General features: G+C 42.0%; 1 protein-coding gene and 1 long non-coding RNA gene across 5 annotated transcripts in view; one reads left to right on the top strand and one right to left on the bottom strand.

Moving 5' to 3' along the window:
• Window positions 1–12,388, top strand: part of ANXA3 (annexin A3) — a 54,628-nt gene that overhangs the window by 26,488 nt on the left and 15,752 nt on the right. For all 4 annotated transcript variants that reach the window (XM_045056177.1, XM_019829326.3, XM_023253018.2 and 1 more), the window contains 3 exons: window positions 2,714–2,827; window positions 6,504–6,594; window positions 10,690–10,769. In XM_045056177.1, the coding sequence (XP_044912112.1) occupies window positions 2,714–2,827; window positions 6,504–6,594; window positions 10,690–10,769 (285 nt within the window). The remainder of the gene's footprint in view (window positions 1–2,713; window positions 2,828–6,503; window positions 6,595–10,689; window positions 10,770–12,388) is intronic.
• Window positions 4,970–7,952, bottom strand: LOC109499101. The gene is made up of 2 exons (XR_002156238.2): window positions 7,853–7,952; window positions 4,970–5,574 (listed from the first exon to the last, which is right to left on the bottom strand). It is a non-coding gene; the product is annotated as an uncharacterized LOC109499101 (long non-coding RNA).

Here is a 12,388-nt window from a genome sequence, read left to right as displayed (position 1 = left end):
AAAAAAAAAGGATTATCTGACCAATTATCTGGTAGATCCTGTCTTCGATGATCTTCAATTTGTCTTCCAACTTTAAAATGTTTTTGTAATTGTAGATTTAATTCATTCAGCAAATGAAAACTTACTTGTATACAAGAACATTTTGTGTCTTTTCCACACAGTGTATTTGTTCAATAATAAACTACGATGTGTCAGGAGTGGGGTACTTCTCTGTGTCAGGAGATATCCTTGTCTTTGGAGACTCACTGATCTAAAAAGCAGATCCCTCTTTTTCTTATGAGGTTAAAATTTTATTAGAAGAATTAGAAGTAGGGGCGCCTGGGTGGCCCAGTTGGTTAAGTGTCTGACTTTGGCTCAGGTCATGATCTCACGGTGTGTGGGTTTGAGCCCCACATCCGACTCTGTGCTGACAGCTCAGAGCCTGGAGCCTGCTTTGGGTTCTGTGTCTCCCTCTCTCTTTGTGCCTCCCCTACTCAAGCTCTGTCTCCCTCTGTCTCTCAAAAATAAATAAACATTGAAAAAAATTTTTTTAAAGAAAGAAAAATAAGTGAATAAAATAAATTCAGATCTTGGTAAGTGCTATGAAAGAATTAAAATGGGATGGTGTGGTAGAGAATGACTGGTGAATGGCTCCTTGAAATAGGGTGGTGAAGACATATCAGTGACAGGGTGTTAACCTTACTCTCAGCTGAAAGTAAACAGTACTAAGGATTCTGGTTTTTTGTTTCTGTTTTTGCTTTTGTTTTTTTATTTGCTTGATCTGGGGAAGAGCATTGCAGACAGAAGGCCCAGCAAATGCAAAAGCCCTGAGGCAAAAACAAGCCGGGAATATTTAAGAAACAGAAAGACTTCCAATATGGCAGAAGTGTGGAGAATAGAGGGAGCAGATGGGAAAGATGCCATGGGGGTGGGGGGAGATTTCAAATATGCTGGGCCTTGCCGTCTTGCTACAGAGTTTAGGTTTTACTCTAAGAACAACAGAGAATCATTGAAAGGCTGTAAGCAAGAGAACACTGTAAACTAATTTATATTTTCAAAAGATCATTTTAGCTTCTGTGGCTAACAAACTGTGGTGGGAAAAGAGTGGTAACAGAGCAGTCAGCCTGCTGAGTCCAGGTGAGGACTGAGGCTGTATAGTGACCATCCACAGGCAGCTCAGGCATCGCCTCCTGGCAGTGTTTTCCACACCCCCAGACTCTATGAAGACACCCTTTGTAATATTTAACCTTCACACTTTATCAGATACTTAACATATTATACTGAAATTTTATCTTCAAATATTTCTGGTTTTCCTATTAGAGTATAATATCCTAGGAGTAAAGATTTTTTTTTTTTTTTTTTTTTTTTTTTTTTTTTTTTTTTTTTAAATTTTTTTTTCAACATTTATTTATTTTGGGGACAGAGAGAGACACAGCATGAACGGGGGAGGGGCAGAGAGAGAGGGAGACACAGATACAGAAACAGGCTCCAGGCTCTGAGCCATCAGCCCAGAGCCCGACGCGGGGCTCGAACTCACGGACCGCGAGATCATGACCTGGCTGAAGTCGGACGCTTAACCGACTGCGCCACCCAGGCGCCCCAGGAGTAAAGATTTTTAACTCACCTTTAAAAGCCTACCACAGAGCAGGTGCCCAGTAAATGTCTGTCAAATTTAATGAATTGCCAAGCTTCTCAAAAAGGCAAAACACTCACGTATAGGGAACATGAATGATCCATTGGCCTTTCAGTATTTCCAAAATATGGAGGAAGGAAGGATGGAGGTGAAGGGTGACCCCATTTCTCACAGTGGGATGGAATGAGAGCATGTGAAGGAGGATCCAGTTGGGAAGTCCTGGGTTGAGGACAGATGGTAATAACAGCTTAGCATTTAGAGAGGAAACACCCTGTGGCGATTAAAGTGGAGCTAGTGACCCTTGGCTCTCTCCCATTTGTTTTGCCTGCTCCCCACCCACTGGGCCCCCCAGTGGCATGGTAGATGTTGGTATGTATCCACATTGTCATAGCAGTCTGGGAGGCTGCCAGCCTCTGTCTCAGAGCTGAAAATAATCAGCAGCAAGAAAATAATAATTCAATAACACTCCTTTGAATATTGAAAGTAAAAACCACATTACCTGCCTTCAAGCAGGGAAGATGGACTGTACTCATGTAATAAGTGAAAACAGTGCCAAGGGACAATACTAAGTAATAGGTGCCCCATTACATTTGGGGTTTTCCCTGCTGTTGCCAGGAAACTGCTTTTGATGGCTCGTGGTTCCACACTCTTAGCAGAGGCAAGTGACCGCCACTGTCCTCTGTTCCCTTTTCTCTCCAGAGTTCTTTAGCGGTCACTGAGAAACAAGGAATCAAGCAACTACCCATGACTCTGGGTGTGAATTACAGAGCTCCTCTTCCTCTTCTTCCCCCCACCCCAACCCAAGTATTGAGAGCATCTTCGGTGTGGGAAATGCATTGTGATACACAGTTCCTATCAGTGGCACTCATGTAACCCTTTCCATTGGCTTTCCTTCAGAAAACCTATAAAACAGAACAAGTTGGAAGCAGTCACAAAATGCAGATTAAATCCTTAGAAATAGTTCACCATTTCCTTTTACTCCCTGTAAATTGGCATGTTTTTGTTTGAATTGATACATATGTTTATCTTTCACTATGTGACTCTAAAGAAAGAGAAAGGAAAAGTATTTCACACTTTCTTCTTTGGGGTTCTTTATCTTAGGAACTGAAAGATGACTTGAAGGGTGATCTCTCTGGCCACTTTAAGGAACTCATGGTGGCCCTTGTGACTCCTCCAGCCATGTTTGATGCGAAGCAGCTGAAGAAATCCATGAAGGTATGAGCCCAGTCTGAGCCATTTCCACCTGAGATTTGACTATGTCATCAAGAGTAGTGACTTTCTTCCAGTGCACACTTGAGACATGGGTGTAAAAAAGACAGATTGGATGTCATTTTGATGCTATACTATCCGAGTGGTAGAACAATACTGAAATAGGGAACGGTTGTGGAACCTTGAGCCCACATGTTCCTGGGCTGAAAGGATATTGTCATATCCTAATTCTGTTTCCATGGTTTTTGACCCAAAGAGTCAAATTCTCTACTTTGTTGTCATTGAGAATAAATGGCACCATCATCAACCCCATTGCTTAGGTCAGAAACCCAAAAGAATCTTTGATCCCTTGCTTTCCCTCACTCTTCAAAGCTCCCAGATCTGTCTGCAAGTCCATCTATCAGAAATGTGTGCAGGGCGCCTGGGTGGCTCAGTTGGTTAAGCGTCCAACTCTTGGTTTCAGCTCAGGTCATGATCTCATGATTCATGAGTTTGAGCCCCATGTTGGGTCCTGCCCTGACAGTGAAGAGCCTGCTTGGGATTCTCTCTCCTTCTCTCTCTGCTCCACCCTAGCTCACATGCTTGCTCACGTGCTTGCATGCACATGCACACTTTCTCTCTCTCAAAAAAAAGAAAGAAAGAAAGAAAGAAAGAAAGAAAGAAAGAAAGAAAGAAAGAAAGAAAGAAATGTGTGCATATCTCTCAGGATTCATTTCTACCATTCTACTTCAACCACCACCATCTCTTGACTGGACCATATCAATAGCTTTCTAGTTGGTCCTTTTGCCTCTATTTTTGCCCACTTGAAATCCGTTCACCACAGAATAGCCAAAATTATTTTTATAAAGTCATTTTTGGAATCATATTATACTATTCACCTGCATAAATCTCCAATGGCTTTGAATACTTAAAATCCAAACTTCTTACCATGACCTTCATCACCCATCACAGTCTGGCTCCTATCTCTTGACTTCTTAAAAATTCTATCTGTGCTGGTCAGGGTTTCCCAGAGAAGCAGAAGCAGTAGGCAGGAGATATATATTACTAGATTTATTGCAAGGAGTTGGTTACATAATCATGGAACTGGCTGGGCAGATCCAAATCTGTAGGGCAGGCTGGAACTCCAAGCACAAGCTGGAGCTGTTGCCCGCAGATGGAATTTCTTCTTCTTCAGAGAAGCCTCAGCTCTGCTCTGAAAGCCTTTCAACTAAGTTGGGTCCACCTGAAATATCTAAGATGATCTCCTTTACTTAAAGACACTCAATAATGGACTTTAGTTATGTCTACAGAATACCTTCACAGCAAACCTAGATTTGTGTTTGATTGAGTTAACTGAGGACTGTAGCCTGGCCAAGTTGATAAAGTTCCATAAAACTGCCCATCACACCCTCTCCTCCCTCTCCCCCGATTCAGTACTATAGCTACACTGGCCTTCTCTCTGCTGCTTGAACATTCTAAGCTTATTCCTACCTTGAGGTCTTTATACATGATGTTCTTTCCATCTGGAATGTTTCCCTCCACACATTTTCTATCAATTCACTCAGTTTAATTTTCTTAATTGCACCTAATACCATCTAAAATTATGTCTTTTATTTTTTGCTATTTGTTTATTGTTGTTTTTTTTTCCCCCATCCAATTAAAAGGTATATCTCCATCATAACAGGGAACCTCATCAGTTTTGGTCTGCACCTTCTGAAATGAAGTAGGTGCTCAATGCATTTGTTGAGAGGAAGGAAGGAGTCTATATCTGAGGCATAAGCTGTATTCTGCCTCCTTATCAGAGATAGGAGATATTTTTCTTTTCTGTGGAAGACGTATGGGCACCCAAGAAGCAGATGCTAAGATGGGATGGGACACACAAGAGATTTCCTGGGGAAAATCTTTTTTTTTTTAATGCTTATTCATTTTTTGAGAGACAGAGAGAGACAGAGCAAGAGTGGGTCAGGGGCAGAGAGAAATGGAAACACAGAATCTGAAGCAGGCTCCAGGCTCTGAGCTGCCAGCACAGAGCCCGATGCAAGGCTTGAATTCATGAACTGCAGGATCATGACTGAGCCAAAGTTGGCCACTTAACTGATTGAGCCACCCAGCACCCCCCTCCCTGGGGGAGATCTTATGAGGGATAAAGAAGTGTCAGAGCAGGATAAGTTGGGTGAAGCTTCAGATGGCAATACAGGGCTTACACACATGACAGAGGGACAGAAGTAGGCTCAGATAGGAGGAGCCTCCGTGCACAGGGCAGCTCAGAGAAAACCATGGCAGGCCGATGGGGAGCTCCAAAGCAAAGGACTGCCCTTTGGCGAAGTCCTACACCAGGCAGAAATGGCCCAGCTCCAGTACCCCTTCCATGTTCAGTCACTTGCTGAGACAGCTTGGAGGGAGAATAGCCTTTTTGTGAACCACGTGGCAGATCCAGAGCTATGGCAGTTGGAGGCTATCAACCAACTATGTTCTTTGCAGCATATTCTCTTAAAATGAAGTCTGAGTGGTGCATTTCTATGGCTGCCACATGGGGGGCAGTTTAACAGGTACAATAATAAGGATTAGATTCACCAATAAAGATTTAAAAAATTCCTCTCTTATGCAAAAGAAATCCAAAGTAAGCAGTCCAGAGCTGGGTGTCATGACACTATCATTATCAGGCACTCAGGCTCCTTCTATCTTGAGGTTTGTCCATCTTCAGCCTGTAGATTCCACTTTTTGGCTAAAGATGGCAACTCAAGATCCCGGCAATATGTCTTTACACCAGTCAGCTAAAAAGAATAAGAGACAAAGAAGGGTTCATTCCCTCTCTTTAAGGATTCTCAGAAATCGTATGTGGTATTTACATATATTCTATTGCTCATAATTTAGTCATATGAACAAACCTAGCTCCAAGGGAGGCTAGGGAGTAATATAGTATCTATTTGGGTAGCTATGTGCTAAGTTATAAATTAAGGGTTTTATTATAAGCAAAGAGGGTAAAAGAGATGGGGTCCATTCAGTTTTGCCGTGAACCTAAAACTGATCTTAAAAGTCTGTTTTTAAATTAATTAATTCATTAATTAATTAAAATGGAGAGATGTTGAGGGCAACTAGGAATCTGTGCCACAGAGGGACAGAATTCAGCCTCTTTTCATAAGCTGCATCAACATTATTTGATCAAGCGCTAGTATAAATGGCTTTTCATAGAGTCACAGTGTGATTCAGTGACCTCAGTATAAATCAAGGCTCAGGGTAACTAGTCCCCAAGTCAACTAGGCCCATGACACACATTACTGAGCCTTTAATAATCTCCCTGTATGAAGATGATACCTGCTGACCATCTAGTGCAATGGTAGAAGGATGAACCCATTCAAAAGAATTGCAGAGCCCTTAATAAACATAATGGTGTGTTCAAATGCTCACTTCTGATATTGAATGGCATAGGCTTTTCCCTTTGTGCTATTTCTTTCTGCAATTACTCAATTTATTCTTTACACTAGAGTAGGACATTTTCTTGAAAATGTGGGTGTCAGTTTAGATGATTTGTGTTATTTTTGTACTAAAGTATGTGGAAAAATTAGAAAACTATAGCAATATGCAACCTTATGTGGATTTACTAAAACTTCTTTTCATCTGTATAAAACAAGATATCAAGCCTGAAATGCATGAAATTAAGTGTTTTAAGTATTCAAAAAATAGATTTCTTTTTTCTTTTTAGGGTGTCGGAACAAGCGAACATGCATTGATTGAAATCCTTACCACCAGAACAAGCAGGCAGATGAAGGAGATCTCCCAAGCCTACTATACAGGTAGTCTTATTTTCTGCTTACTTTTCCCACTGTCCACACACATATGAGCCAATGTTGCTTTTCCCAGACACCCACCATGCTCTTCTTCACAAGGCATTTGGGGAAGGCAAGACATAAAAAGGAGGATACATTCTAAAATGGGCTAAATGTGGATTTTCAGAGAAATTTTGAATATGACCCAAGCTAGAAACTGCTGCATAACAATGGCATTGACATTTCTCATTTATAACATTACAGCTATAGGGGATTTTGCCCTTGGCAACCACTATTTATTGAACCAACTATTTTCATCAATGTAAGATTTCATCAAATCATGGTATATTAATATTATATATTAAAAACCGCTCAGATTAGCCTCATGATTTTTGGTGTGGAAAATGAGACGAACCATTTAGAGAATGTGTTGAGCATGTGGATTCAGTATAATTAGCTAAAGTCCTAATAGTCTGTCAGCTGTGACACAGACTACCGAGGGTTAATTCTGACAGACTACCCAGGATTAGCATGACTACACAAGTTAAAGCACAGCCCCCACAAGACTACCCTCACTTCAGACACCAGCCACAAGCTCAGTGCTCCCAGGCCGCGTGCCCTTCTGACCAAACGGCTACACATTTAGGGGTTCTCACTACTTCCTCGGGTTCAATAGCTCACTAAAATGACTCACAGAACTTAAGAAAGCATTATACAGTCAACCCCTGAACAACATGAGGGTTAGGGGCACCGACCCCCAGCACAGTTCAAAATCCATGTATGACTTTTGACTCCCTCAAAACCTAACTGCTAATAGCCTGCTGTGGACCAGAAGCCTTACTGGTAACATAAACAGTCAATTAACACATACTTTGTATGTTATATGTATTATATACTGTGTTCTTATAATAAAGTAAGCTGGAGTTAAGAAAATGGTTTTAAGAAAATCACAAGGAGGGGCATATGGGAAGCTCAGGAGGTTGAGCGTCCAAATTTGGCTCAGGTCATGATCTCATGGTTCGTGAATTTGAGCCCTACCTTGGGCTTACTGCTGTCAGCGCAGTACCCACTTCAGATCCTCTGTCCCCCTCTGTCTCTGCCCCTCCTCTGCTCACGTTTTCTCTCTCGCTCTCAAAAATGAATAAACATTGAAACAAACAAAAAAGGGAAATCGTAAGGAAGAAAAAATACATTTACAAAATTGTACTGCAGTTTTTGAAAACACCCACATATAGGTAGACTGTGCAGCTCACACCCATGTTGTTCACGGGTCAGTTGTACTTACAATTATAATTCTACTTGAAAGAGTAGAAATGAGGACCAGCCAAGTGAAGACATTCAGAGGAGACGTCTGAGAGGGTCCCAAACACAAAGCTTCCGTGTTCTCTGGATGTATCTCCTTCCCGGCACATTGATATGTAATTACCAACCAGGGAAACTCCTTGGATCTTTGGTATCCAGCTTTTATTAAGGATTCATTACATAGGCATGACTGGTTGCATAACTGGCCACATGACTGATCCCCATCTCCAGTCCCCCTCCTTTCACTGCAGGTCAGGCTGACATCATGTGGCTCAAAGCCCCAACCCTTCTAAATCACATGGTTGGTCTTTCTGGTGGGACCAGCCCCTACCCTGAGTTGTCTCGTTAGCATAAATTCAGCTGTGGTTCGTGGGCACCTGCCACGAATAACAGACATTCCTATTATTTGGGAAATTCCAAGGATTTAAAGGTTACCAGCTAGGAACCGGAACAAAGACCAGCCCAAATTCTGTATTATACAACAGCCCCCTGTAGCCCCCTCCAAGTACCCCAAGGGAGCCACAGTTTCTATGTTTCTGTATCAGAGAGGTTCTGCAGTAGAAGTCCAGAGAAGGGATATACTGGCTCTTAGATGGGTGTCAGATAGGTCACTTTGAGAAATTCTCATTAGAACGTAAATACCTTCACTTAGCTTAATGATAGGTAAGTGTTTTATTCATGTGCTCATAAGGGCTCCATTCAAACGGAATCAGCACTAGGCATTTTAACAGAATTTAACATAGAGAATTGTTTAAACACTTTTTTTGGAGGACTGAAAAAGCTAAAAGGGAACACAGGGATGACACACAGGTGTAAACAAACCCCAGGGCTGGAACAACAAGGGAAAGAAGTTGGAGTTTTCAGGAACTAGAAGCTCAGGGGAGGGGTATCACCTGGCCAATGTTGGTGCCTCAGGGGCTCAGTGGAGAGATTTAAGGAACCAGAGTTCCGATCTCTGCAAAAGGGCTGCATCTGGCTGGAGCTGGCACCCTCCATGCTAAGTGACTTTTTCTAGGCGCCTGGAGCCAACCGCTGCTGCCAGGATTAAAGACCTTCACTGGTTTGCACTGACATGAGTAGCAAACAACTAACCTGTTCTGCTCTCCCCTGCCTTCCAGTCTCCCTCTACCCGCCCCCTTCCCCAGTGGTGGACCTAACAGGGAGTTGGGGCAGGGGAGAGGGGTACACAAGAGAAGTTTAATTTGCAGTGTCCCAATCCCAGCTCCACAAAGTAAGGCATAGAAGGTTGAATTTGGAGTAGATGAGATAATTGCTTAATAATAGCCACAAACAGGTGCATTGTAGATGTTTAAAATATTTGGTTCTCTGAGTTCAATGAGATTTGCATATAAAAAAGTCATCAGAGCCAGAGAATGTATCCCAAGGTGACTTGTTACTTCTGGATATTTCTTAGAAGAGTTACTACTCCATGAGTTGACTTGCCACTTGATGGATTTCTGGGGTCCAGCGTCTATGTACAAACAACCCTAAGACGTAAGCTCTATGAGGGCAGGAACTTTATCTGGTTTTGTTCACTGCTGTAGCTCCAGTGACCAGAACAATGGGGAATAAATTCAAATATGCATTGAATGAATATCCTCAAGATTGAGATTGTCGTCTTAAGAGCCAAGTGAAAGTTCTAGCTTTTAGGATTGTTGTTTTGCAGGTATGAACTGTGGTAGTAGTTCAAAGTTATCAGAGGCCCCTATATCTCTGTGAGATAAGCTCTCTAAGGCTATAAGGAATGGGACAGCATTTAGGTTACCTTGATTAATAGGGATTTATGATACATAAGAAGTAAAAGAAGAAAACAGTCTTAACCATGTGTAGCTAAGCTTTATGGAGATGAGATTCAGGACACAGCATTAACCTGGAGACTCAGCCCTCTTGTCCCTTCCTCAATATCAGGCATTCATTGCTCCCTGTGCTAATGTTTCTGGTACAGTAACTCTTTTCCCTTTCTGCTTCTACTGTTCTCGAGAGCACCAAGTAACTTCTCTCCCCTTACCACATGGTGTTTGTCTACGTAGGCTTTTATTTGCTGCATGGTTTATGGTTTTTCTTGACTTCTGTTTTGTGCCTTATTCCTTAGGGTCTTTCCACTTCTCTGTTGTACTGTCTTTGACTCTTTTTCTGTATAGCTCACTCCCTAAGAGAAGATTCAATGGGCTAAAAGGAGAGCTGAGAATGTAGTCTTTAAGTTGTGTGAATTATGTCCTGTTCAAGGTCCATGTTCTAGTACTGAAGAAGAAGGAAATAGTAATTGGAGGGCAAACTAGCAGCTTGCCCACACTAGCTTTTCCATTATCCATATTTTAAATTTTTTTTTTTTCAACGTTTATTTATTTTTGGGACAGAGAGAGACAGAGCATGAACGGGGGAGGGGCAGAGAGAGAGGGAGACACAGAATCGGAAACAGGCTCCAGGCTCTGAGCCATCAGCCCAGAGCCTGACGCGGGGCTCGAACTCACGGACCGCGAGATCGTGACCTGGCTGAAGTCGGACGCTTAACCGACTGCGCCACCCAGGCGCCCCTCCATTATCCATATTTTAATGCCACTGTCAGATAAAATGGACCATGATTTGACCCAAAAAGGCAATTCTTTCTGTTCTTACACATCTGCCACCACACACAACATGGTAATAGTTATGAGAAGAACGTGTCTGTATCAGAAGAGAACCAGCAAGATGAAAAAAAAGAGGTAAGATTTATTTTATCAGGTACTCACTCCTTGCCAAGGTTGACATTTAAGCTTTTCTCTGTTTTGTAATAATGTTTTTCAGTTTGTCAAGGCTTAATTTATTCTTATTTGGTTTCAGTATATAAGAAGAGTCTTGGAGATGACATTAGTTCAGAAACATCTGGAGATTTCCGGAAAGCTCTATTGACTTTGGCAGATGTAAGTTTTTATTTTTTCTTAACGGCCCGATAAGCTGCATGCTTAATGATAATTTCTAGGGAGTTTAAAAATAACCAAACTAAGACAATGAGATTGCAATTCTCCTTATGAAATAATACATTCATTTTACATTTTCATTTCTGGACTCCAAAGAATATTTATTTCTTTTGTTGGTATTTAAATTAAGTAGGAAGCATGATACAGAAAAATTTTCTTCAGAAATGGGTATATCAGCCTCAGGATTAAAAACAAACAAACAAAAAGACTTGCAATGGGTTGCCTGGGTGGCTCAGTTGGTGAAGCCTCCGACTTTGGCTCAGGTCATGATCTCACAGTTCGTGGGTTTGAGCCCCACGTTGGGCTCTGTGCTGACAGCTCAGAGCCTGGAACACGCTTTGGATTCTGTGTATCCTTCTCTCTCTCTGCCCCTCCCCCAGTTGTGCTCTGTCTTTCTCTCTCTCTCAAAAATAAATTTTTAAAAATTAAAGATTTTCTTTAAAGTCTTAAAAAAAGACTTGTGAAAACAAAAACAAAAACACGATTGCTGCAACTTTATGTTTGCCGCCTTTGGAAGAGTTGCTAAACCATTCGTCAGCGTGTGACTAAATGAGGCCACATCTAGCTCTCTCTTCTTAGGAGGCTCATGACTTCATAATAAAGGTGGTAAGGTCAAGGGTGAGATATAACCACATATGTGTACATGAGAGGAGGTAATTTAAGCCATACCTCACTGGCCCCTTTCGGCTGATTTACACAGCTCTTTACGTGTGACGAAGTCCCAACGCTGGTCTCAGCCTGAGGGTAGAAATAGTACTTGTCGAAGTGAGGCATGCCACAAGAAAACAGTTTATCCTAATTATGGTTTCAGTTACTTCCAATGGTGAAAACCTTAAAGGTCGACCCGACAAAGCCAAATTAATGAGGCATTGCTGCAAACATGCACTCGCACAGGTTTGTGTACAAGAGCACACATGCATTTGTGCACGCACAGGAGCACACAACCTCCACAGGAGGCAGTTGCAGAGTAGGACTTCAGGCCAGGTGTTTAGACTCAAACTGCCCTGGACTCTCACACTCCTCGGCTGCCTAGTAGCTTTATTTAGACAAGTTACTTTAAGTCTTAAAACTTCTGTTTTCACATCTGTAAAACTAAAATAACAAGAGTACCAACCTCGGGGGGTGTTGTGAAGATAAAGAGAGAGAGCGCCTGTGTGTAAAGTACATAGTACCTAAAAAGTGATCGAGACGTGGTGGCAGTGGCTTATTAGCAGTAGTACCATTGATAGTCAGCATTTTTTTTTAAGTTTATTTATTTATTTTGAGAGAGCAAGAAAGAGAGCAGAGGAGGGGCAGAGAGAGAGAATCCCAAGCAGGCTCTGCACTGTCAGCGCAGAGCCTGATGCAGGGCTTGAACTCACGAGCTGAGATCATGATCTGAGCCGAAGTCAAGAGTCACAAACTCAACCAGATGCCCCGATAGTCAGCATTTTTTTTTCCTGGAGCAGAGTGCACAATGAAACGGAATAAAAAGGCAAACTAACAGTGGAGTGGCAGCAGCACTGAAAAGGAAAATGAAAGAAACCACGTGGAAATCAGACAAACACACAAGGACCTAATGT

This window comes from Felis catus, chromosome B1, assembly GCF_018350175.1.
Source record: "Felis catus isolate Fca126 chromosome B1, F.catus_Fca126_mat1.0, whole genome shotgun sequence".
NCBI lineage: Eukaryota > Metazoa > Chordata > Mammalia > Carnivora > Felidae > Felis > Felis catus.
This window is presented reverse-complemented; position numbering and strand designations above follow the sequence as displayed.